At 39.2% G+C, this 25,047-nt stretch overlaps 1 protein-coding gene across 2 annotated transcripts in view; it reads left to right on the top strand.

The window, feature by feature from the left end:
* The window catches only part of DBX2 (developing brain homeobox 2), a 42,061-nt gene extending 25,753 nt beyond the window's left edge, over positions 1 to 16,308 (top strand). For both annotated transcript variants that reach the window (XM_084957237.1, XM_021092578.2), the window contains 2 exons: positions 3,338 to 3,525; positions 11,405 to 16,308. In XM_084957237.1, coding sequence (XP_084813363.1) covers positions 3,338 to 3,525; positions 11,405 to 11,734 — 518 coding nt within the window. In that variant the 3' untranslated portion in view covers positions 11,735 to 16,308. The remainder of the gene's footprint in view (positions 1 to 3,337; positions 3,526 to 11,404) is intronic.
* The last annotated feature ends 8,739 nt before the right edge of the window (positions 16,309 to 25,047 follow it).

Below are 25,047 nucleotides of genomic sequence, written 5' to 3'. Positions count from 1 at the left end.
TCCTTAGAGAAACTCAGTAAAATAAGCTGAACAGGTTACTCACTCCAGGTCACACAGGTTAAGTGCTGCAATCCAAACCAAGTTCTTCCATCCTCCAGAGTCCTTTGTTCTGAGGCTTCCTAGAAAGACACTGTCAATGGATGAACCTGTGCTCTGAAATAATGCAAAAGGGCCAATTCCATGGTCTCTATGCCAAGGATAGTTCAGAGAAGAAAAGGATTTAGAAAACTATGAACACATTGAGATATTTTGATTGTTATCATTGACCAACATTGCATAAAACTGTTTATATCTCTGTGAGTTCCCATTGTGGCTCAGTGGGTTAAAAACCCAAAATAGTGTCTGTGAGGATGTGGGTTCATTCCCTATCCTTGCTAAGTAGATTAAGGATCCACATTGCTGCAAGCTGCAGCATAGGTTGCAAATGCGGCTCAGATTTGGTGTTGCTATGGCTATGGTGTAGGCCTGCAGCTGTAGCTCTCCGATTTGATCCCTAGCCCAGGAACTTCCCTATGCCGCAGGTGTAGCTGTAAAAAGAAGAAGAAAAAAAAAGAAAAAACTATTTAAATCACCAATAAAGACATGGTGAATCCAGTTGTCAAGGCTGACTTTGATATGACCTTGGTGTGAGACAGGCAAAAATAATTGGTTCCATAGATGGAGAATGAACCAAGATCCCACGAGAGGATGAATGGGAAGGGCATCAGTAAAAGTAGACCTTTGAAAAGAAATGGGCTTGATGACATCCCAGGGACTATGGCATCTTTAGGAAAATGTGAATGGTACAGAGCTGGGAGAAGGAATGAGAGGCTAGTGATTCATCTGTCAATGGATGGACCAGAATGAGGTACAAGCCCTGGCTGAGAGACAAGCTAGGAGATGTTTGTAATCTTTTAGACAAATAGGAAAGGAAGCTACTTTATCACAGAGGTAGAACTGATGAGATTTATCCATTTATTGGCATTTTTCTTCTAAAATACAAGTCAGATTGTGGCAGTACTGTAGCGTTAAGAGCATTTGTTTTGTAATCAGTCTTCTTGGGTTTGAAGCCCTAGCCAGGTGACCCTGGACAAAAGTACTTAAGCTACCTGAGCTGCTTTTTTATTCATCTGTAAAATGGTGAGAATAATAGTAGACTTCATGAAATAGATTGGTTGGGAGGGTTAAATGAAATAACGCACATCGGCAACTTTAACACAAAGTATAAGAATTCAGAATAAGTACTATGTGTATGTTTATTATTATCATGTCACAACCGGCTTAAACATAGCCTATTGATCTTCATTACCTGTTGGGTAATATTCCAAATCCTTCTAGTCCTCTATGATCTGGCTCCATTCCTCTCTGTAATCTTTATGCCAGAGGTCCAGATGTCTTCAAGGCAAAAAGCAAGCCAGGTGAGTATATGGCAAACTGAGGACCACATGCTCCACCTAAAGGAGGCACCTGCCATTCACTTTGGTAGCTCTTTGCTTAAAAGCGAGCCCAGCAGAGTTCCCTTTGAAGAGATGTTGAAAACCTGGGCATCATGTGAAACCTCCCAGTTATTAAATGTGAACAGCTAAATCTAATTTTTAACCAGCAAGCAAAGACCAAACCAAGCCCATCTGCAGGCTGGACATGGTTGCCAGCTTGCATCCTCTGCTTCTTGCCCTTCCCCAGGCTTGCAGGCTGCTCACTTTTCCTTGGGAGACTTTATTCCTTTGTGCCTTCGTGTTCTGAGACATGCTAGTCACTCTGCCTGGATTGGCCTTGGTTCTTTCTGTCTGGAATGGAATTTTTCTTCTAGAGTTGGCTCAACTTATTTTCTCTGAACTTATCACTTCCTTTTTGTAATCCCAGAGCATTTTAGAGACCATTCTCTTCTAGTGCTTAAGATACTCATTTGCTTCTTTATTAGGAAATAATTGTTAAGCACCAAAATGCATACCAGCTTCAGCCATAAACGAGTCCCAGCTCCCTGGTACCTGTATTCTAAAGTGATGTTCATGTGATGATCCATCCATGAGAAGGTGAACTCCGTGAGAGTGGGGACCGTGTGCTGTTTGTCTGGTTTCCTCAGCAGTTAACCCATTGAGTCTGATACCTAATGCATTAGTGCCCTCTTCCTGATGAAACATGTTCCCACAAACCTGGAGTCTTAAAATAATTCAGGCTTATTATCTTACAGTCATGGAGATCAGAAGCTTGACATGGGTCTCTCTGAACGAAAATCAAGGTATCAGCAGGACTCCATGTCTTCCTTAAGCTCTAGGGGAGACTGTTTCCTGGCCTTTCCAGTTCCTAGTGGCTGCCTGCATTTCTTGGCTTATGGCTCCTTCCTCCATCTTCCAAGGGAGAAATATAGCATCTTCAAAACTCTCACTATGACTTCCCTTTTTGTCTCCTTCTTCCACTTACACTGGGATCCCCTGGATAATCCAGGGTACTCTCCTGATCTCAAGGTCAGCTGATTAGAAACCGTAATTCCATTTGCAGCCTTACTTCCCCCTTGCCATGTAATGTAACATAGTCACAGACTCTGGGAATTAGGACATGGGCGTTTTTGAAAAGAACATTATTCTGCCAACCACAACTGGGAAAGCTGAATGCATGGCGAATGATGAATGAAACTCACAGAGCCTGGAAACCAGTGTTGTGCTCATCTCAAAAAGACCAAAATATTAGCAAATGTCTCTGCCCTGAATGAGCTGATGATCAGTTGAGTTTGGGAGTGGGATTTTGGGGAGGGCTTCCAAACTTTCCGTCTAATATTAAACATCTCTGACTCTTTTCTCTGACATCCAGATTCAGATTAGATCTACTGCTTTGTGCTCCCAAGACACCTGCCCCTTAGGAATACTTCATCACACTTGTGAGGCTAGTTTAATAAATCCCTTCCACATGATTTTATAGGTAGTGCAATAAAATCTGTCTTATTTCTGAGTGTGTAGTATTGAGCAGAGTGCCTGGCACATGGTAAGTGTTCAAAACTTTGAGACAGTAAGTGAATGAATAAGTAAATGAAGAATTAGAGAAAAATTAAGTATTTAAACCACCTACTGCTTATTCTGCATTGGAACTTTGTAACCTGGGATTGTGGGCTTTCAGACATAGCATGCACAACTGGGAAGGAAAGCCTGTGTACTTTTCTTCAGTGGGAATCAAAGAGCATTTATCAAATTCTCAGTGGAGCCTATGACCAAAAAGAGATTAAGAAACATTCTAAGTCTGCAGAGTTCAGAGATGAGATAATTTGGCCATGGTACTGAGAAGGAAGATACTGTCCTAGGAAAGTCAGATGGAATTCTCCTCTCTACAGCTAACAGGGCTTTTTGTATCTTTTTTTCCCCACTAGGAGAAGAGAGTGTGCTGCCTCTTCTGACCCAGGAATCTAATTCCAAAGCTCGAAGGGGTATTTTAAGAAGAGCTGTCTTTTCTGAGGACCAGAGAAAGGCTTTGGAGAAAATGTTTCAGAAGCAGAAATATATCAGCAAAACAGACCGAAAGAAACTTGCCATCAGCTTGGGACTAAAGGAATCACAGGTACTAATGAGCAGGAAGATGTCTACTGCCCCTTATTTCTGTAGGGATCTAATGAATTCATTCATTGGCAAATATTTGTTGTCTTAGGCATAGTGGTAGACCTTAAAGCATCATTGAATGACTTTCATACCTTTTCAATGGGTAAAAATAGGTTTCACAATTCCTATTTGAATATAGGTCTATTTGTTGAGAGATCTAGGTTTTTGCTTGATTAATTCTTCCAAATGAAGAGAAAAGCAAAGGCTGTAGCATTTACATCATTGCATTGTTTGCTCTGTTTTCAGAGAAACAGGCTACATAATTGCCTACAAAAGCAGGAACCAATTTTCCTGTCTTTTTCTTCATTTCCAATCCAAAATCAAGGCATGAATGAGTGACTCATAAATACCTCTTAATAGATTTCATTATTTTGCACCATGGGCTTATGTCAAGGACAGTTAAGTAATTTCACATTTGCAACCCTTATTTTCAACCCTTTCTTGTACAATGATGTTTCATATAGTTTTACAAGAGACTTTCTGGCCTTTTGGGAAATACAGCATATTCTATTTACAAATTGGCCCACTTATTATAAATAATTAACACCATAAGGCACTAGCATTTTCGTATTTCATCCTTCTTATAGTTGCCATATGAAATAAGCACCATAATCATACCTATTTTCTAGATGAGGAATTGTAGAGGGCTACACAGAGGTCTGGTGTCACAGAAGGAAGCTGCTTTGGAGCTGGGCTCCCACCCTGGGCATCCTTACTCTGGAGTTTGTGTTTCTTTAACCTGGAGCCACCATGTACAGTTGTACAGAATGTTTACTGCACAAAGACACTTGGCTGAGGGGGATGTCAGCAACTGAAATGCAGCAGGTACTCTGCTTGTCAAACTGGCTTTCCTGGTCAGAGCTACAGCCCTCTGGATTTTTTGAATCAGCATAAAGGCACTGAAGGGCTAACAGAGGCTGTGTCAACCACCATGCTCTCCTGTACTTCCCTCAATCCAAATGACCTGGTTTCTAATTTGGATGCTATTAAACCAGCTATTTTTAGACAGAACCCTTCTTAACCTTGCTTCCTTTCCCTAGGGAAGTCATCTGTCCCCCTACTCCCCAACTTTTTGTAGTCATAGGATGCCGTATAAGGTGTGGTAGGGAATAATTGGCCTAGATCAGCAGTCTGTGCTTTCCTTGTGTGTGGTACTTATAAGCCCCTAACCTTAATTAATTGCTCTGGGCTCCAGTTTATACCTAAAAAACAGGGACAGATGTAGGAATTCTGTTTGTGTCACAGAGCAATTGTGTGTTCATGATAGACGAACCAGTAGCTATATCTTAATGGTCTGTTATGTGTGGGTCCATTGTGTGTATTGTAAGTAGGCAGTAAGAGGGAATACTGATAAGTACTGATTAAGATACACTCCTCAGGAGTTCCTGTTGTGGTTCAGCAGGATAAGAACCTGACATAGTCTCCATGAGGATGCAGGTTCAATCCTTGGCCTCACTCAGTGGGTTGAGGATCCAGCATTGCCATAAGGTGTGGTGTAGGTTGCAGATGCGACTGGGATCCAGTGTTGTGGCTGTGGCATAGCCCCAGTTGCAGCTTTGATTCAACCCCTAGCCTGGGAATTTCTATATGCCACACGTGCAGCCATAAAACAAACAAACAAACAAAGAAAAAAAAGTTACACTCCTTAGACCCAAGGAATTGATGAAATCAACTGGGAAAACAAAGCAGAAGTTCATAAATGGGTAACAATTACAATAATAAGGGAGAGACAGCCCTAGAGATGTCCTGCCTAATAAGCAAGATTGGTGGTTCTCCTGGAATATAAGTATCTCTTTGGAGCCTTATACCTGTCCCCACCTCTGGAGTCTAGCAGGGGAGTTGTCTGATCCTCAGAGGGATTGTTGGGACTGAGAGAGGACCACTTGGGGGCTCAGTAGGGTTGCCCTGCATTATATTGGCGGATAGAGTGTGGATTTGGGAGGCTGGGAGTCTCTGGTTGAGTAGAAACTTGACGTGGGTGTTAAAAGGTCAAAAGTGGCTGGTTTGATCTGGCAGTGCTCCAAGAAAATCTGAAAATCTGTGACATTGCATAGCATCTTCTTTGAAATGGACTATTGAAAAGAGAGTGCGGCAGGCATATTAAAGAAAGTTTATGAGGGGATGACCATAATATTTCTGTTCTGAGAAAAAGAATTGTTTTCCTATTTGTGCGTTATCTTCCAGTTCCTCCACAGGCACATATTATATTGTTTTTAAAATTCAAGGACCTCAGGAAGGAATGCATTATATGTTACTGAATTTGGTGAACAGCTCAGAAGTAGTTTAACATTTTTCTTATTTGCATATACACTGTATCTAATTATGCAATTAATGCATGCTATTTATTATGGTAAATTCAAACAAAAGGAGATTTGTTATATTAAAAATGAAAACATATCTGTCACCTTTCCCATCCAACTCCCTTGTTCCTACTGTCATTTATATATTTATCATTTGAATTTAATGACATATCATGTATTGTTTTAAAAATAAATTTATATGTGTGTTATATATGCACAAACATATAAAAACACAGACACTTGCATAATGACTACCCTGTACCCTCATGTTTGATGTCATTTATAGATAACGAAAGTACCTACTTTATTTTTTACTTTTTTGTTTATTTTCTTTTTTACTTTTTAATATTGAGTTAGTTGGTGTACAATACAGGTCACACGTATACAGTTTTTAAAGGTTATACTCCATTTGTAGTTAGTATAAAATTTTGGCTATATTCCCTATATTGTACAATATATCTTTGTAGCTTATTTTATTTATTTATTTATTTTACTTTTTTAAATTGAAGTATAATTTACAATGTTGTGTTAGTTTCAGGTGTATAGTACAATGATTCCATTATACATATATAATATATATATATTTCACATTCTTTTTCCTTATAGGTTATTATAAAATATTGAGTATAATTTTCTGTGCTAGGTAGTAGGTCCTTGTTGGTTATCTTATATATAGTAGTGTGTATATGGTAATTTTAAATTCCAATTTATCCCCCTCCTTTCCCTTTTAATAACCATAAGTTTAGTTTCTTTGTCAGTCTGTTTCTGTTTTGTAAATAAGTTCAGTTGTATCTTTTTATTTAAGGTTCCACCTAGAAGCAATATCATATACTTGTCTTTCTCTGTCTGGCTTACTTAGTATGATAATCTCTAGGACCATCCGTGTTGCTGCAAATGGCATTATTTCATTCTTTTTTGTGGCTGAGTAGTATTCCACTGTATATATGTACCACATCTTCTTTATCCATTCATCTGTCAGTGGACATTTAGGTTGTTTCCATGTTTGGCTATTGTACATAGTGCTGCTGTGAACACTGGAGTACATGTATCTTTTTGAACTAGAGTTTTCATCTTGTATGGATATATGCTCAGAAGTGAGATTGCTGAATCACATGGTAACTCTATTTTTAATTTTTAAAAGAACCTCCATACTCTTCTCCATAATGGCTGAAAATTACCTACTTTTATTATTTCTGTTTTACAAATGAAGAAGCTGAGACATGAATTGTGTATATATATTTTTAAGTAGAAATGGGATCATACTCTTCATATAGTTTGACTTTTTCTGAAGGACAATACAAATCCCCTGTGCAACCAGCAAACAATTCAAGCAGTAGAACATCACCACTGGGCTAGGAGCCCCCTGCATATCCCCTCCCAGTCACTACCTGCTTCTTCCTGCCTTTTAACAGCATAGATCAGTTTTGCCATTTTTGTGCTTTATATAAATAGGATCATTCAGTACATATTCTTTGGTAAGTGCCTCTTTCACTTAACATATGTTTTTGAGATTCATTCATGTGGCCATGTTGTAAAACAGTACAAATGAGCTCCTTTGTACCCATTGCTATGTAGTATTTCATTGCGTGGTTCACCACAGTTTCTCTGTTCTGATGGTGGACACCTGGATTGTTCCCAGTTTGGGGCTATTATGAATAATGCTGCTGACAATGAATATTGTTTTGTGCCTTGCTCACCACCCCCACCCAAATGTCATGGGATGAGAGTTCCCACTGTGGTGCAGTGGGTTAAGAATCCACCTGCAGTGGTTAGGGGTGCTGCAGAAACGTGTGTTTGATCCCTGGCTGGCACAGTGGGTTATGGATCTCTTGTTGCTGTAGCTGTGGTGCAGGTCATAACTGCAGCTCCGATTCAGTTCCCTGGCCTGGGAAATTACAAATGCCATGAGTGCGGCCATTTAAAAACAAAAAGGAGTTCCTGTTATGGCTCAGCAAGTTGAGAACCCAACATAGTGTCCATGAGGATGTGGGTTCAGTCACCAGACTTGCTCAGTGGGTTAAGGATCTGGTGTTGCTGCAGGCTGTGGGGTAGGTCACAGATGCAGTTCAGATTTGGCATTGCTGTGACTGTGGTACAGGACAGCAGCTGCAGCTCTGATTCAGCCCCAAGCCTGGGAATCTCCATATGTCTGACATGCATCTGAAAAAGAAAAAAAAAAAAAAGTCACGGAATGCATCCTTCCATGTCTACGTATACACTTACTTCATTTTTTTCATAAATAGCTCAAAACAGACCATTACATGGATGTACCAAAATTCGCTTAACCATCTTCAACTGTAAGTTATTTCCAGTTTTTACTAATGTGTATCTTTATGCACTTTAAAAGTATTTCTATAAGATATGAAACTAGGAGTGATATTTATAAATTAAAGTTTATGTACCTTTTAAATTGTGATGAATTTTGAAATTCTTTTCCAAATATAATATTATATCAAGATACAGAATTTATATCAAATTTTACTCTAAAAAACTGTCTCTTTTTGCAACCTCCCCCATTTAAATTTTTGAAAAAGTTGCCAACTTCATTGACAGTGGTATTTGTTACTTTGTAATTTGAGTTTTTCTAATTTTTAGAACTTGAGACTCTTTTAATCACTTACTGGTCATTTTTAACCTGTGAATTAGCCTTTTCATGGCTGCACCATTTTTTCCCCATTGCACTTCTGTTGAGAGATATGCAGCAATTATTTTGGCTGTTAATCAAAATATTTGGAATATTATGGATAATAACATTTCCTATTGACAGGTATCACAAATAAATCCTCTCCAAGTTTGTGGGTTTTTTAAAATTGTAGTAAAATACACATAGCATACACTTTACCACTTTCACCTTTTGAAGTGTACAGTTCAGTGGCGTTAAGTACATTCAGACTGTTGTGCGTCATCACCACCATCCATCTCCAGAACTGTCTTCATCTTGTGGAACTGAAGCCCTGCAGCCATTCAGCAGTGACTCCCCATTCCTCCTTAGCCCAGTCCTCTGGCAACCACCATTCTACTGTGAACTTGACGACTCTAGGAACTCATATGAATGGGATCATACTGTATTTGTCCTTTTGTAATTGGCTTATTTCATTAGGCATAATGTTTTCAAGTTTCATCCATGCTATTGTTAGAATTTCCTTCCTTTTAAAGACTGAATCATATTCAGTTGTATGTATATACCACATTTTGTTTATTCATTTATCCGCCAGTGGGCATTTAGGTTACTTCTTCTTTTTGGCTAAGATGATTAATGCTACTTGAACATTGAATGTATAAATATCCTTTGAGCCTTTGCTTTTAATCCTCCTGGGTAGTTTGTGGTTTTTTCATAAATTTATGGTATCATTATTTGTGCAAAGTTTCTCTTTATTTAGTCAGATCTATCTTTCCCTTTGTAGCCTTATTGTTTTATGTCATGCTTAAGAAAACATTCATCTCTCTGAGACTGTAATAATAATCTCTTAGTTTCTTCTAAAACTTGTATAGTTTTGTGTTTATCTGTTTAATCCATCTGGAATTTGTTTTTGTATTTGTTGAGAGGTAGAGTTTTTATGGTTTTCCCCAAATATTTGTCCCAATACCACTGATTGTGAAGAAACTCCTTTCATGATTTTTTAAAAAAGTTGAAATCACTCAAAAATTTTCTAGATGTACAGAAAAACTTAGGGGAGAAGAAAATGATTAATGTGATGAGAAAGGCAGGAATCACTAATGGGAACAAGTAACTGTCATAGCAAAAACCCATTAGAAATACTAGGCAGGCTTTCTGGGAGTAAATGCCTACTGTACAAATAATAAATGAGTTTATGAACAGAACCAAATGCTCTGGTGTGTACACATTAGTACTGTTTTCTTATGAAAGGCCTTAATCACAGGATTGTAACTGAGATGGCAGTCTTTTGGACTCACTTGCCTGTGGTGGGTTTCTTTTGTAGCCATTTTAGACATTGCCAGTCAAGTTAAAAGAACAAAAGTTTCACCAACTTGGAAAGACTGTGTTAGGTTGAATCTGTCCCTTCATTCGGGGAACTATTTGGTTGGTGCACTTTAATTATTTCTTTAGATAAAAATTCTCCAGTTTTTGTTTGAAAAATTGAAACCTACCCCAAAGGGTGCAACACACAGAAAAACAATGTGATTGGCTTTTAAGCTATCAGAAACCAATTGTGATGTTTTCTGCTCAGGCAGTTTACTAAATAGTGGATAAAGAGGGAAGTTAGTAGTAAAAAAAGACTCAAGTGGGGTGGAGGGAGAGTATGGCTCAAGTTGGAAAGTACCATTATAAGCACGTTTAGGTTAATTACAGTCATTTTTTATTGAGCCTAATTCTTTGAGTTAGATAAATCCCACGAGTAGTCAAACTTGGAAATTATATAAAGCCCATAATTTATCAAAGCATTATAAAATGTATTCTTTTTTTTTTTTTTGTCTTTTTGCCATTTCTTGGGCCGCTCCCGTGGCATATGGAGGTTCCCAGGCTAGGGGTCTAATTGGAGCCGTAGCTGCCTGCCTACACCAGAGTCACAGCAACGCCGGATCCGAGCCGCGTCTGCGACCTACACCACAGCTCACGGCAATGCCGGATCGTTGACCCACTGAGCAAGGGCAGGGATCGAACCCACAACCTCATGGTTCCTAGTCAGATTCGTTAACCACTGTGCCACGACGGGAACTCCTAAAATGTATTTTTAATTTAGTCTCCAAAAGTTCCTGATAAGGGGAGTTCCCATCGTGGCTCAGCAGTAACGAACCCAACTAGTATCCATGAGGATGTGGGTTTGATCCCTGGCCTTGCTCAGTGGGCTAAGGATCTGGCATTGCTGTGAGCTGTGGTGTAGGTTGCAGATGTGGCTTGGATCCTGCATTGCTGTGGCTGGGGTATAGGCTGGCAGCTACAGTTGCAATTCGACCCCTCTCCTGGAAACTTCCATATGTCTTGGGTGTGACCCTAAAAAGACAAAAAAAAGAGACCTTCCTGATGAGGTCACTCTGTCTGGGTGCTGGAGTGGGACCATCACCGATTCTAGCCTAAGTGCCTCCATTTTATTAGCCATGTGACGTGGAACTGGCTCATCGCTTCAAACCTCAGTTGTCTCACCTGTGAAATAAGGACTTCTTGCAGTCATTGTTGCATAATCCACGTTAAGTGCCTGGCCTGACACCTGGCACAACATAAACCCTAAGATGCTATGGCTTGTCAATAACATTTCCTTTGAATAAATAATTTAGTACAGAGTAAATGAGGTTTTAAAATGTCGAAGAGAGTTAAATTAGTCTTGAACAATGTCCGGCTTGCAGGATGTAGCCAGCTTACCACAGTTGTTTTGTTTCCTAAGTGTGTGGAGCTGTTATACTAAAGTAACCTCTCGGGTATATTTGAAGGCACCCCATATGAAATGCCACAAGAACTTTCCTAGGCTGCCTCTGATAATAAGGTATTCTGTGGAAGGCACAGTGGAAGAAATGACAGTTTAAAATGCTGACGTGACGTAACGTGAAGTAAGTGATCATGTTGTCCAATTACTTTATCAATAGGTGAAAATATGGTTTCAGAACAGAAGGATGAAATGGCGGAATTCCAAAGAAAAGGAAGTGCTTTCCAACAGGTGTATCCAAGAAGTTGTCCTTCAAGAGGACCCCCTGTCACGATCGGCGCTGGGTTTCCCTTCGCCGTGCCCTTCCCTCTGGGAAGTCTCTCAACGTCACTCGAGTCCCAGATGGAGGGAGAATTCACCAGAACCTTCTGAGAGACCAATCCAGGAGAGTCCGGGGCCGCTGCCCCCAGAAGCCAAGTCACTGCAAGGCGCCCTGTATTTGTGTTCTGAAGAGGAAGCCGGAGACAAGTGTGTCCTTCCTGCAGTGTGAATGGAAGCCTTCTGCCATGTTAATTTTAAAGAACGCTTAACTAACAGTGTTTGGACTCTAAAGCCTGCTAGCTTGTGCCTCACCAGTGCCTAAAACCTAACACCTGTGGAGTGAAGCGTACACTAACATTTTAGGAAACCCTCTCCAGTGTTCTCTTCTTTGGGTCCTAGACGCAGACTTAATTTGTAAATGGAACAGAATCTCCCAGAAAGTACGATGGAATTGAAAAGACTGAGGATAGTAGTTGGCTCAGTCTGTGCTCTGAGTATATGTATATATGCGTCTCTATGTGTGTATGTATATATATAAATATTCATTAAAATACATTGGTAGAAACTAGTGCCTCTCTAAATAGTCCATTGAGCAAATTCACTTTCTTTTAAATGAAGAAAAACCAACCATGGACTGAATGTTACTAATTTTTTGAAAATTATGTGAATTTGGACTTCAAATTTTCATATCAAAAGAGCATTTTTCTTTTCATTCCCTATTTTCTGGTCTCTTTCAGTATCCAGCTGTAAATGATTTTTAACAACTCAGCTCAGCAATCCTAATCAAATGAACCCCTGTTAAATACATTCATGAAAGTATATATCTAAAGTTAATCTCGAGTTCCTGCTGTGGTGCAGTGGGTTAAGAATCTGACTGAAACGGCTTGAGTTGATGCGGAGGCTTGAGTTTGATATGTGGTCAGCACAGTGGGGTAAAGGAAGTAGCCACTGCCTCAGCTACTGCATAGGTCACAGCTGTGGCTCAGATTCAATCCCTGGCTGGGGAGCTTCCTTATGCATGGCTGCAGCCATTAAAAAAAATATTAATCCAATAAGCAATGGGAAGAATTTCTGAATGTAACTATTAGTGTCTTTAATTTCCAAGGCTCTGGACTTTATCAGGACATAGGTGAAGAAAGTACCTGTTTAACTAATGATGATATTTTGATCTCTTTCCTGTAAGGATGGCTCTTAGGCAGACTTTGCAAAATAAACTGCTTTTTAAGGGCTTGTCAGGTAAATAGAGGGCATGGCCCACCTAAAGATAATTTAATACTTTTTAAAGTACTGGGTTGGCCAAACCAAACATCTCTGCCAAACAGTTTGTGACCTCCAGCCAAGATTAAAGAAGTGTCACAGTTCTTAAAATGTTCTCAACTGGACTTCAAAACCCAATAGTGATGGACTCTATAGTGATTTCTGTTTGCACTTCTAGTTATAGACTCATTTTTCCACCTAGGTGGTATCCACTATATATTAGTTTTTTTATGTATTAACAAACAACACACAGATGTTTTATGTTTTTTGAGTACTCTGAAATAGAATTATTATAAAATTGCATTTCTGGTAACAATTTGCTTAGTTAATCTAGAATTTTTTATTCCAGGTCCAAGAAAAAATTATGTTTCACTTTGAAGGAAATGAGGCAGAGAAAGGAAATGATGTGGTTTTGAACTAGGTAATTATTAATCTGTAGACAAGAGACATTATTAGAAGTTCATGGTGTGGAATTTTGTTAGTGGGAAAGCCCCATGAAGAGAGTGGCCTCTAACTTGCTTACATTCTTAGCTAGAGACTTAGGGTTTTAGAAAAGGTAATATCTCAAAAGATAATAGTTTTTGTCAACACCAGGGAATTATTTTGTGTGACTGGAATTCGAATTGGTATATGGTAGCCTATGTCTTTATTATAAGATCTTTTACTTAAAATGTCATCTCTGAAGAAACTGGTGTCAGTGCCTCTTTGTGGGAAGTAGAGGCAGGGATCTGCTGACAGCAATTTAAATTTTGAAAGCTGTCTTAAAATGATTTATAGTAAAGTTTCTTTTGTTTGTTAATGTTAAGATGGTTTACATTTATTGGGTCCTTTCTATGGGCTAGAGATTGTGTTAATAAGCCTTTAGGATGGATTAACTCCTTTAATCCTCATGACAGTAACTCTATGAAGTAGGATCTGTTACTCTTAGGGTTCTTGTTACCCAGCTAAGGGGCCTGGGGCAGTATGGTTAGGGTGATTGCCCAGGGTCATAAGGTTTATAAATGGACTTGACCCCTGGCAGTTAATCTTCAAATCTTGAAATCTTACCAACCACGTAGGGGTGCGTCCCACCGTGGAATGTAGTCATCTATGGGATGCATTGCAGGACGTACATTTGGGGATTGCCCTGAAATTTATTAAAGAAATTCAGAAACACATTGTACTTTACAATCTCTTCCTTGAGGGAATGGTTTTCTCTTCAGTATTTCCTTCTCTATTAATTTCAAAGTTTAGGGAAAGTAAGGAATCACAAGTATTTAACTATGAAGACTCTTTAGAGAATAGTCCTGTAGGAATGTTCAAGTGGGAAAAGGAAGTATATGTTTTTATCACTCATTGCTAGAAATCATGGAATACTTATCTATGGTCAGTGTTTCTGAAAATCAAATGAAAAAAACCTGGGTCCTGGCCATCTGATTCCCCAGGTTTTATTTTAGAGGTGGGCTACTTGGTGCTTAAATGGTCTTCCCCCAGGGATTTGCCTCAAGCTCTGAGATGTAGCAGAGGCTTCTCTTTGTAGGATTGGCCTCAGAATCATATACACAGATAAGTCTTTTAATTGGTTTCTACCCTGGAATATGTTAAAAGCTTAGGAAAAGCACATCTTGGATGAATATATTAGAGGTACACACACACACACACACACACACACACACACACACACACACGCATCCGCATGGTATATAAGCCTGCGCCTGCTGTGCCTTGAATTTGTCTGAATTCTTGGAGAGAATCATTGAACTTCACATTCTAATTGACAAGGGTCTCCTTTCTCCCTTCATTTCTGTGTTACTAACCCTCCTTCCATCTGCAGGGTTTTTGCACATGTATTTTCCTCTGTTGTCTAAACGCAGACTTCTTTTCCCCACGTGATCCTATATAAATATGTTTGCTGTCTGCTTTCCGGACAAATGGTACTATAGTAAGTACTAGGACCTTAGAAGCCTGCAGGCCAAAGTATTTGAAAAAGTTTAAAAGACATTGTCAGGTATCTAAAGTGGAAGAGAAAGGAAAAATGGGTGAGCACCATCCTTCAGCTTTTATAAAGATAAAATACAGAGGCTTGGGAGTCTATAATCATCAGGTTAGGAATGGTCACTGGGTCTAGAGACAGTGAAGGCTCTGATTGTTGACGTTTAAAAGGAAATTCTGCTTTGTTAATAATGATGTGGTTTGAATGAGGAACCCAATTCTTCAGTCCAGTGGTTCACAGACTTTAAAAATCCATACCCGTGAACATGCCATAATTTCCAGTCAGTGTTGGGTATGTGCTCAGATTTGGACATATACGTCAAACCTACTCTTCAGTATCCGCACCTCCCACTCCGCCCCTTGAGAATTATTATACATACACTATTTTTACTTTTCATATAAGTCATAAGTAAATGTGAACTGTACACATCTTTTCTGGCACTTTTCTTTCCCCATTCTGATGCATCCTTTTAAAAAGTACACACTCCCTAACTAGCTCCACAAACTATTCTTGATGATCAGCGATTTCATCAAGTTGTGCTGGTCTTTCATACAACAAAGCTCATTCCCTTGTGTTCATAACTTGTTAGACACTGCCTCTGAACTCTTTCAAAGTCCACGAAAACATTTTTTTCTTTCTGGATAGAAGTGCTTATTAGGTACTATGTGTGTGGCACTGTCCTAGGCTCCATGTAAACAAATTGGGGAGTGAGCATGGTCCTTGACCTCAAGGGCTTTATGATCTAGTTTTCTTGCCAAACAACTTTTGAAATAGCCCATGCTACCAGTGACTGGATCCAGTAAATGTGGGATAAAAAGAATCCTCTAACACCCTCCAAAACCCCATCTATCCATTTATAGTGATGGTGATGGTGAGGGGGTCAGAGGTGCCTTATTGAGTGCTCTAATTTTCAGAAAAATACAAGCTACTTGCCATTGGTTATTTTCTGTGCTCTCTCTCTCCTCCATGTAGACCACATCACTCCCAAGAGACATCAGAAAGAGTCCAAAGAAAGAATACAGTTATTTTTTTTGTTCATAGTGCACCCTACTGCCTACTTTTTTTGTTCTACCTTCCGAGCCTCAAATCAATCTGCTCCAGTGGGAAGAGTGAAGAAAAAGCAACATAAGTGGGAGGAAATTAGAATAATGATTATTCCTGAATATATATGGAAAATCTTGCATAATTAATTTACATCCTTTATAAATCATTTCTGAAATAAGCAACTACCTTAAGGACAAAGTACTAGCTCCCCAAATATGATTTTTAGCTTACAGCTGTTAGTTGGGTTCCATTACATTATTACTTTTGGTTATAAAAGTTATACATGCTCCTTATAAAGAAACACACTTGAAAATAGAGCTGACAAAGAAAAATTCATGTGTGATTCTGCCATCTGGAGAGAGCCAATTTAGGTCTTATGTGAACAGTTTTCACCTTTGAATATATGTATATGGAAATGTATGTGTCTAAACAAAATTAGATCATAGTGTCTATCTAGTTTATCCTGCTTTTTTCAAACTCAACTTTATATAGAATATTTTCCTATGCTATTAAAAATTCTTTAAACTATTTATGACAGCTGCTTAATAGTATTCCTTTGGAACACATTCACTGCTTGAGGTGGACAGGAGATGGGGCCAGGAGATGTCAGGTCATAGAAAGAATGATCATAGGCTCCTGTACCAAAAGTGTACTGAAGGAAAACAATCTGATGCTTATGGTTTCGCTTAGCTCAAGGAAAGCCCAGCAAGCATAAGATGTAGAGTGAAAATTGAGCATGTTTGGGCTTATACTTTTGGTGATGTTAAATATCAAGGAATATCAAGTGTACCAACTAGAGATCCTCTTCCAAAGAACCATCATGAAGTTTATCAAAATATATCCCAGCCGCTCTTTTTTTTCCTTCTTTCTTTTTGGGGCCACACCTGTGGCGTATGGAAGCTCCCAGGCCAGGGGTCAAATCAGAGCTGCAGCTGCCAGCCAATCCAATCCACAGCTACAGCAGCACTGAATCTGAGTCACATCTGCAACCTACGCCATAGCTCACAGCAACACCAGATCGTTAACCCACTGAGCGAGGCCAGGGATCCAACCTGCATCCTCATGGACGTTATGTCAGGCCCTTAACCCACTGAACCACAATGGGAACGCCAATGGGTACAATTTTTTTTTCTTTTTTTGACTGCTCCGAGGCATATGAAGTTCCAGGGCCAGGGGTCAGATCTGAGGTGCAGTTGCCACTTACACCGCAGCTGTATTCCCCATCCACTCAAAGTCCAAGGGAGTGTATACACTTCGATTTCAGTACATAGCCAGCAGCAAACATACTCATCTAGGATAATACTCTGCCTCTCTTTAATTGTGCTTTACGGTCACATTGATATGTTATTTAGCTTTTTCAAGTACACGGTGTTGTTCACAGTGTAGGTAGAAGTCAAGTAAACTAGTGGGTATCTGAGGTTTGACACATCTTGAAGGCTTAGATAATAAGGCTATTCTGCCTCTTTAGTTTGGAATTCCATAGCTCTCACACCTCTATGGATATTCTCTCAAATTTGTTTAAACAACAGAAATTGTGTAGAGAAGTTTTTGGCATCAGAACATTTCAAGGTTAGGGACTTCCCACTGTGGCTCAGTGGAAACAAACCCAACTAGTATCCTTAAGGATTTGGGTTCAATCCCTTGCTCAGTGGGTTAGGAGTCCAATGTTTCCATGAGCTGTGGTGTAGGTCACAGGCATGGCTTGGATCCCATGCTGCTGTGGCTGCGGCCAGTAGGCCAGCAGCTGCTGCTCTGATTCAACTCCCTAGCCTGGGAAGTTTCATATACCCTAAAAAGCAAAAAGCAAAAAAAAAAAAAAAAAAGAAAACCAAACAACAACAACAACAAAAAAACAAAAACACAACCAACAACCCCCCAAAACATTCCAAGGTTAAAAGAGCTTTTAATGTTATTTAAACCCAAAGCAGAACTGTCAAGTGCTTGATGCTAATCAATAGTCAAAAAATCAAGCATGTTAAATTGGAATAAAGTACAGCGATATGACTAATTCATAATGTATATCTAATCCTATTACACTGAATTTCCATTGTGGTTTGCTAAGGCTGCCATGAACAAATTACCCCACACTGTGTGGCTTTAAACAACAGAAACTTATTCTCTCAGAGTTGTGGAGGCTAAAAATCCAAAATCAAGCTGTCAGGAGGGCCTTGGTCTCTCAGAAGATTTTAGGAAGCCATCTCTTCCAGCTGATTTGGGCCTTGTGACTCCGGTTTCTACTTCTGACTTATGATTTTCTCTCCTATGTGTTTGTGTCACCAATTTCCCTCTGCCTTTCTCTTATAAGGACACCTCGTAGGATTTAGAGCTGAAGTCTAGGAATATCACATCTCAAGATCTTTAACATAATTGCGTCTGCACAAAGCCGCACTCCCCCATCCCACCCAGATTTTCAAACAAGGTAACATTCACAGGTTTCAGGAGGTAGGAACATGCCTTTTTCCATGGGGGAGGACCTCTTTTGAAACCACTACAACTGTATGCCACAATATCACAGCAAAAGATCTAGAATAAATAAAAACATAAAACTCAAGGCTCCTGTGGCATGCTCTGTAATGGGATTTGGCTTCTATTGCTTTGACTTAGGCTTTTCTGCCAACTAAATGATGCACTACTTGCAGGAGGATTTAGGGCAGAGAAGTTTTTGCAAAAGTTGCCTCCATTTTTGATTTCTTTCTACACTGGGAAAACCTAAGAAAAGGCAGCACTAATTTGTTAAAGCCCTCACATGGATTCCAGATGTTGACTATTTAATCCAAGAAGGTGTTTCCTTATTATACAAATGTGGTGCACATCAAAAAATTGGCATTGTTTAATTTATGACTCACACATGAACCATTGTTTTTTGTGATGTAGTTATTTTAAGTGATTCATAAACTAAACAATGCCAATATTTTGGACACATACCATATTTGGAAACACCTTCTTGCATTAAATGGTCAACATCTGGGATCCATGTGGGAGTTTCTTTGAAATTTTAAATAAAGACAAATTAGCATGGCATACATTTTCTCAAAGATGCAGCTAGCTGGTAATCAAAAAACAGAGTGAACCTGGTATTGTGTTGTGCTTGAGAAAATAAGGATGCCTTTGACAGAAACCTCTAGTAATGCTTTTATAGCACATTTTGAGGATGAGGTAATAAATGGAGCTGTGGAGTGAAGTACAACATGGGCAGTTTTGAGTCAGGGATGAAAAATCAGCTCAAGTGTACTTTGTGAGTATGATTGTAAATTACCAAAAATTTTCTTGAGGGCAATTTGCTAACATAAATAAGTTGTTAAATGAGCATACCTTTTGACCAGACACTTCCACTTACTGGAATTTATCTTAAGGAAATAGAGATGCATAAACAGTTTTGCGTAAAGGATGCTCATCATAATACATTTGACTTTATTTTTTAGAGCAGTTTTGAGTTCATAGCAAAACTGAACAAAAGTTACAGAGGTTTCCCATATGCCTCCTGCCCCACATGCATACAATTTTCCTTACTCTCAACGTCTCACACCAGAGGGGTACAGTTGTTACAATTAAAGAATCTACATTGACTCACCTTTATCACTGAAGTCCATAGTTTACATTAGGGCTCCCTTTTGGTGGTGTATATTCTTTGGGCTTTAAAAATGTGTAATGAGGAGTTCCCGTCGTGGTGCAGTGGAAGGGAATCCAACTAGGAACCACGAGGTTGTGGGTTTGATACCTGGCCTTGCTCAGTGGGTCAAGGATCTGGCCTTGCTGTAGTGTAGGTCGCAGACGTGGCTTGGATCCTGCATTGCTGTGGCTGTGGCGTAGGCTGGCAGCTATAGCTCTGATTAGACCCCTAGCCTGGGAACCTCCATAGGCTGTGGCTGTGGCCCTACAAAGTAAAAAAATAAAAAAAAAAGATAGTGTTAAAGAAATGTGTAATGACACATGGTAACCACAGTTATAGCATCGTATAGAATAGTGTCACACCCTGAAAGTCTTCTCTTAAAATACTTTGATAACAATAAGGGATTGATAACAATAGAGAATGACTAAAATCAGTTGTAAAAAGTTTATATAATGAAATCCTATGCAGCCATTGAAAATACTGTAGAATGATGATTGATAAAAATGGCCGTGATTTTTTTTTTCTGTACTCATGGCACGTGGAAGTTCCCAGGCCAGTGATCGAACCCACACTATACTTACGACCTACACCGCATCTGTGGCAATGCTGGATCCTTAACCCACAGCACCACAGAGGAACTTCCTTTTGTTAAAGGAAAAAACAGATTACAAAACATTATTTTAATAGTCTAATATTGCTTATGTGTGAGTGTGTGTGTGTTTAGGTTTAAAGGAAAGACAATACACCAATATATTAACTGTAGCTCTCTCATTAGTGGGATTGGTTAAAGATAAAATTTGCTTTCTTTTTTGTCTCCATTTTCCAAATAATCTACTACAAATCACATTAATTTTAAAATTAGAAAACACACATTGACTTGGAGGTCTCACAGACATCTCAAATTCAAGTGAGCTCCTCTTTCACCTCAAATCTTGACCAGTGTTTCCTTCTTTCAGTAGTAGTAAAAACGGACAGTTGCTGAATTTGACAAGGCAGGCGTTAGCATGACTCTTTCCTCCCTGTTCCCTTTTATATAAATAATTACCTTGTCTTGCCTATGAATTCTTCCAAACATCCCTTCAGACTGTCCCCTTCTCACCTTCCCTGGAGTCACTGATGCATTCCAGATCATCAATCCCTCTCATTTTCACTTCTAGTTTCCTAGAAGTCTCTCTGCATTCCTTCTAGCTTCCTTCCAACTCCATCTCCAGGCCCTGGTCAGAAAGGTCCTTTTAAAATGCAAATCTCATCCCTCTGTTCTTTGTATTAAAATCTTTCTGTGGTTCTTTCCTAAGCTAAAATCAAGACCAACCTCCCTCACAGGGTGTATCAAGTCCTCTGAGATGTGATTTCCACTCACCTCTCTAGTCTCATCTCTCATCACTTCCCTTCTTGTTTTCTAAATTCCAAGCATGCTGAATTTTCTTCCTTTACTTAAATCTCTTAAGCTCTCATAACTCTCCCAAGCCTTTACACAAGCTGGTTCCTGACTGCTCTCCTGCTTTGCTCCCTGAATAGCATACTTTTCTCCTAGCTCACTCTTACTCATCCTCCAGGTCTTCTTCCCTCTTCCCCAGGTTAAATCTCTTACAGTGTGCCCAGTACTCTAAACTTCCTGCCTTTGCAATTACCTGTTCATTTTTTGTCTTCCTGAACTTAGGAATCTAGATAGACTTTAAGCTCTGTAAGGTCAGGAACCCTATCTATATTTCCCCCCTTTCCATTATTAATAGCTAGCAGGGAGCCTGGAATTTCATAATTCCACAATAAATGTTTGTGGGTTTGATCTGAAATTAAATGACATTCGAGAGTTTTATTCCAGCTCCCCCCACCCCCGTGCATTTGTCTTTCATACTGCTCTGCTATTAAATGAAAATAATGCACATGTGAAGAAAAGACAGGGATGTTAGAAAGTCACGAAGAGCACCTGCTTCAGACATCCTCGAGATGGTCATGAGTTTCCAAAGTGTGGCAGGCATAGTGTGAAATGCTTGTAGTTTCCTAAAGTCCAGTCTTCTTAGGTTGTATAACACTGAGCACAGTCTTAAATTATGGAGGAAAATGTAAGCGATTCATAACATAATAATGCTAGATGGCTTTCTGATAAAGGCTAATTAGGAAGCATATGTGTATTACAGTTTCAGCTATTATAGCCGAATATTACAGACGATACCTTAAACAGCAGAAATTAGTTTTCTCACAGTTTTGGAGGCTGGAAGTTCAAGGTTAAGGTACCAGCTCTGATTTTTAGTGAGACTGCTCTTCCTGTCTTGAAGACAAGCACCTTCTCACTACAGCCTCCCATGGCCTTTCTTCTTTCTGTGTAAAGAGAGAAAGAGAGAAGTCTTTGGTGTTCTCTTCCTTATAAGGGCACATTCTATTGCATTAGGCCTCCAGCCTTATGTCCTCATTTAACTTAATTGCCTTTGTCTCCAAATATCATTACTTTGAGGGTTAGGGCTTCAATATATGAATTTTGTGGGGGGCACAATTCGGTTCTTAGCAATATTACCTACATTTCATTCAATTCTACATTGATAAAATTGAAACAGTATTTTAACATATTCAAATCTTAAAAATATACGTTTGTATTGGTTTCCTATGGCTGCTGTAATAACAAATCCTTACAAACTTGGTGTCTTAAAACAACAGAAATATATTCTTTCATAGTTCTGGAGATAAGAAGTCTAAAATCAGTATTGCTGGGCTGAATTCAAGGTGTTGGCAGGTCTGGATTCTTCTGGAGGTTCTAGGGGAGAACCTATTTCTTGCCTCTTCCAGCTTTTGCTGGGTGCCAGCATTCCCTGGCTTGTGGCTCTGTCACTCCAGTCAGTCTCCATAGTCACATGGCTTCCTTACTGTTTTCTCTACAGCTGCCTGTATCAAATCTCTTTCTGCCCCGTCTTGTAAGATTACATATGATTGCATTCAGGGTCCACTCAGATAAGCTAGGATAATTTTTCCCTCTCAAGACCCTTAACTTAATCACATCTGCAAAGATAAGGTAAAATTTACAGGTACCAGGATTAGAATCAAATATCTTTAGGGATGTCCTGTACCTCATAGGATGTTTACCCACCACATCTTTTTTTTTTCAAATATCATAGTCTTTTACAATTAAGACTTAATTTTAAAGTACAATTTCTTTTGGTTAAAAGTATATTTTTATATTGTGGTTCTGTAAACATTTATAAATCTTCTTTATGATGAAGAACATAAGATCATAAAGGTCAGAAATGAAATCAGAAGCCCTAACACTAGAGTTCCTATTGTGTATCAGTGGGTTAAGTAGCCAACTAGTATCCATGAGGATGCGGGTTCCATCCCTGGCCTCCCTGAATGGGTTAAGGATCTGGTGTTGCTGCGAGCTGTGGTGTAGATCACAGAGTTGGTTCAGATCCACTGTTGCTATGGCTGTGGCGTAGGCTGGCAGAGAAAATCCAACTTGACCCCTAGCCTAGAAACTTCCATATGCCACAGGTGCGGCCCTAAAAAAAAGAAAAAAGAAAAACCCAACACCATTGTTTTAAATGAGGTACTATTATCTTTTCTATGTACATCATAAAACATTTCGATTCTTTTCACATAAATAAGACAGATTGGCCATTTAATCACTCACTTGTGCGAAAAGGAATTATATGTCCAATTTAGAGTTTTTCTACGCTATCATCTTCACTTATTTTAGGCTCAATTTATATTTTATTGTATGATCTCAATGATTTTCTCTAGGTATTTTAATCACTGCATTTCTGAAGTTTTATTCCTTTTCATCTTATTTCATGTTATTCTCTTCTCTTCCCTTTTGTGAAATATCCATCATAACTATGCTGAATGCTATGTATTCATTCCATATAGGTTTCACTTTTATGAGATTTGTCTTGATTTATCTCTGAGAATTTATATCTTGGGTTTTTTACTTTAGCAATGGAATTTGTTAGGTTTGAATGTGAGTTCCACAGCCATTTATCAACTTCATGTTTCATTCACAATGGATTGCATCTTCCTCTCCCAGTGAGCTCAGCTTCCTATATCTTCTGACTCAATAAATGCACAGTTTTATCTAGACGTCTAAGTGAGAAGCCCATGAGTAATCCTGGATATCTTTGTCTGTCTCTCTGACTCTCTCTCTCTGCAATATGGTTATTCACAAGATACAGTCAGCTCTAAATGCTTACCCTATATTCCAAACATCCTAAACATGTATTTACTTCTTGCCATATCACATGTCAAGATCTTACATGGAATGACCTTCTAATTGACCTTCCCATTGCCAACTGAGGAAGAGACTAACTAGCAATAATATATTCCTCGGACTGTGCTTTGATCTCTCTAAAACAGGGTCTCTTAACCTTGACACTATGGGCATTTGGGGCCAGATCATTTTTTGTTATGCAGGGATGTCCGGTGCCTTATAGGATGCTTATCAGCAACCCTAGCCTCTACACTAGCAAATCCTCCTTTGCCCCAGTCATGACAATAAAAAATATCCAAATGTCCCTGGGAGGAGGGAAGATTTCCCCCAGTTAAGTGCCACTGCCCTAAAACATGGATTTGATCATGTCATTCCCTCCAGTATTTCATTGATTCTTTAATTCATTCAATAAATATGTGTTTGCAAGGCTCTGTGCTGCACTGTAAGAATACCATGGTGAACAAATTAGATATGGTCATTGCCCACACAGCTTATATTCAGTTTCACTGAGCAGCAATCTAAGTGGAAAAAAAAAGTGTATATTATAATAAATCATAGAAAAGAAACAAGGTAGAGATGGGTCAAAGTTTATTCTGGCTGGTAATATTTCAGGCACATCCTGAAGGTTGAGAAGAAGGTAGATGTGCAGAGTGGTGGAAGGAGTTTCCTGGCAGAGGAAAGATCATGCGCAAATGATTTGAAACAGCAGAACATACAATGTCTGAGGAACTGGGGGAAATTCTATGGGGGAGAGCATTGGTCAGCAAGAGGGAAAGGACTATATCAGGCTCAGTTGTATAAGACATGGTAAGCTGTCTGGATTTTATTCTAAGTGCAATAGAAGCCATAGGAGATTAAGGGAGGAATAATCTTCTTCTTATTTTTAAAAATCACATTCCTGTGGAGTTCCCTGGTGGCTCTGCTGGTTAAGGATCTGGCATTGTCACTGCAGCGGCACAGGTTCAACCTTAGCGTGGGAATTCTCTCCATGCCACAGGTGTTGCCAAAAAATAAAATAAAGTAAAATAATATAAAATTTCTGGTGTATGAAGAATGGAGTGGGAAGAGATAGATGAGAAAGAGAAAGAAAGAAAGGAAGGAAGGGAGGGAGAGAGGAAGAAAGGGAGGAAGGAAGAGAAGGAAGTGAAACTGAGACCCCCTAAAACTGAGTTCCCTTGCTGATTACTCTCTCTATCCAAAACTTTATTTACGTTCTTGTCCTGCTCCTATTCCTTTCAGGATTGAGAAGTATTAAAGAAAAAGGGAGATTGAAACCAAACAGGACCCTGTGGGGCCTTCCCAGGTACCAAAGTCCCTCCATTTCCCTTGTTTCTTGTTTGTAGTAAACACAAGTATTGGTCTCCTAGGCCTTCTTTGAATTCCAAAGAGCAGCCTCAAGCAGTTAATGATTAGGTCTATAGTCCCCAGCTTCCTAGTTCCCCTGATGAGATATACATAACAATTTGG

The sequence above is a fragment of the Sus scrofa genome, chromosome 5, assembly GCF_054392235.1.
Source record: "Sus scrofa isolate SSC_HxYL_T2T_F1_AM1 chromosome 5, Sscrofa_HxYL_maternal_Yorkshire_Landrace_v2.0, whole genome shotgun sequence".
Classification (NCBI taxonomy): Eukaryota; Metazoa; Chordata; class Mammalia; order Artiodactyla; family Suidae; genus Sus; species Sus scrofa.
The sequence above is the reverse complement of the archived record's forward strand: the minus strand, read 5'-3'. Positions and strand labels throughout refer to the sequence as shown.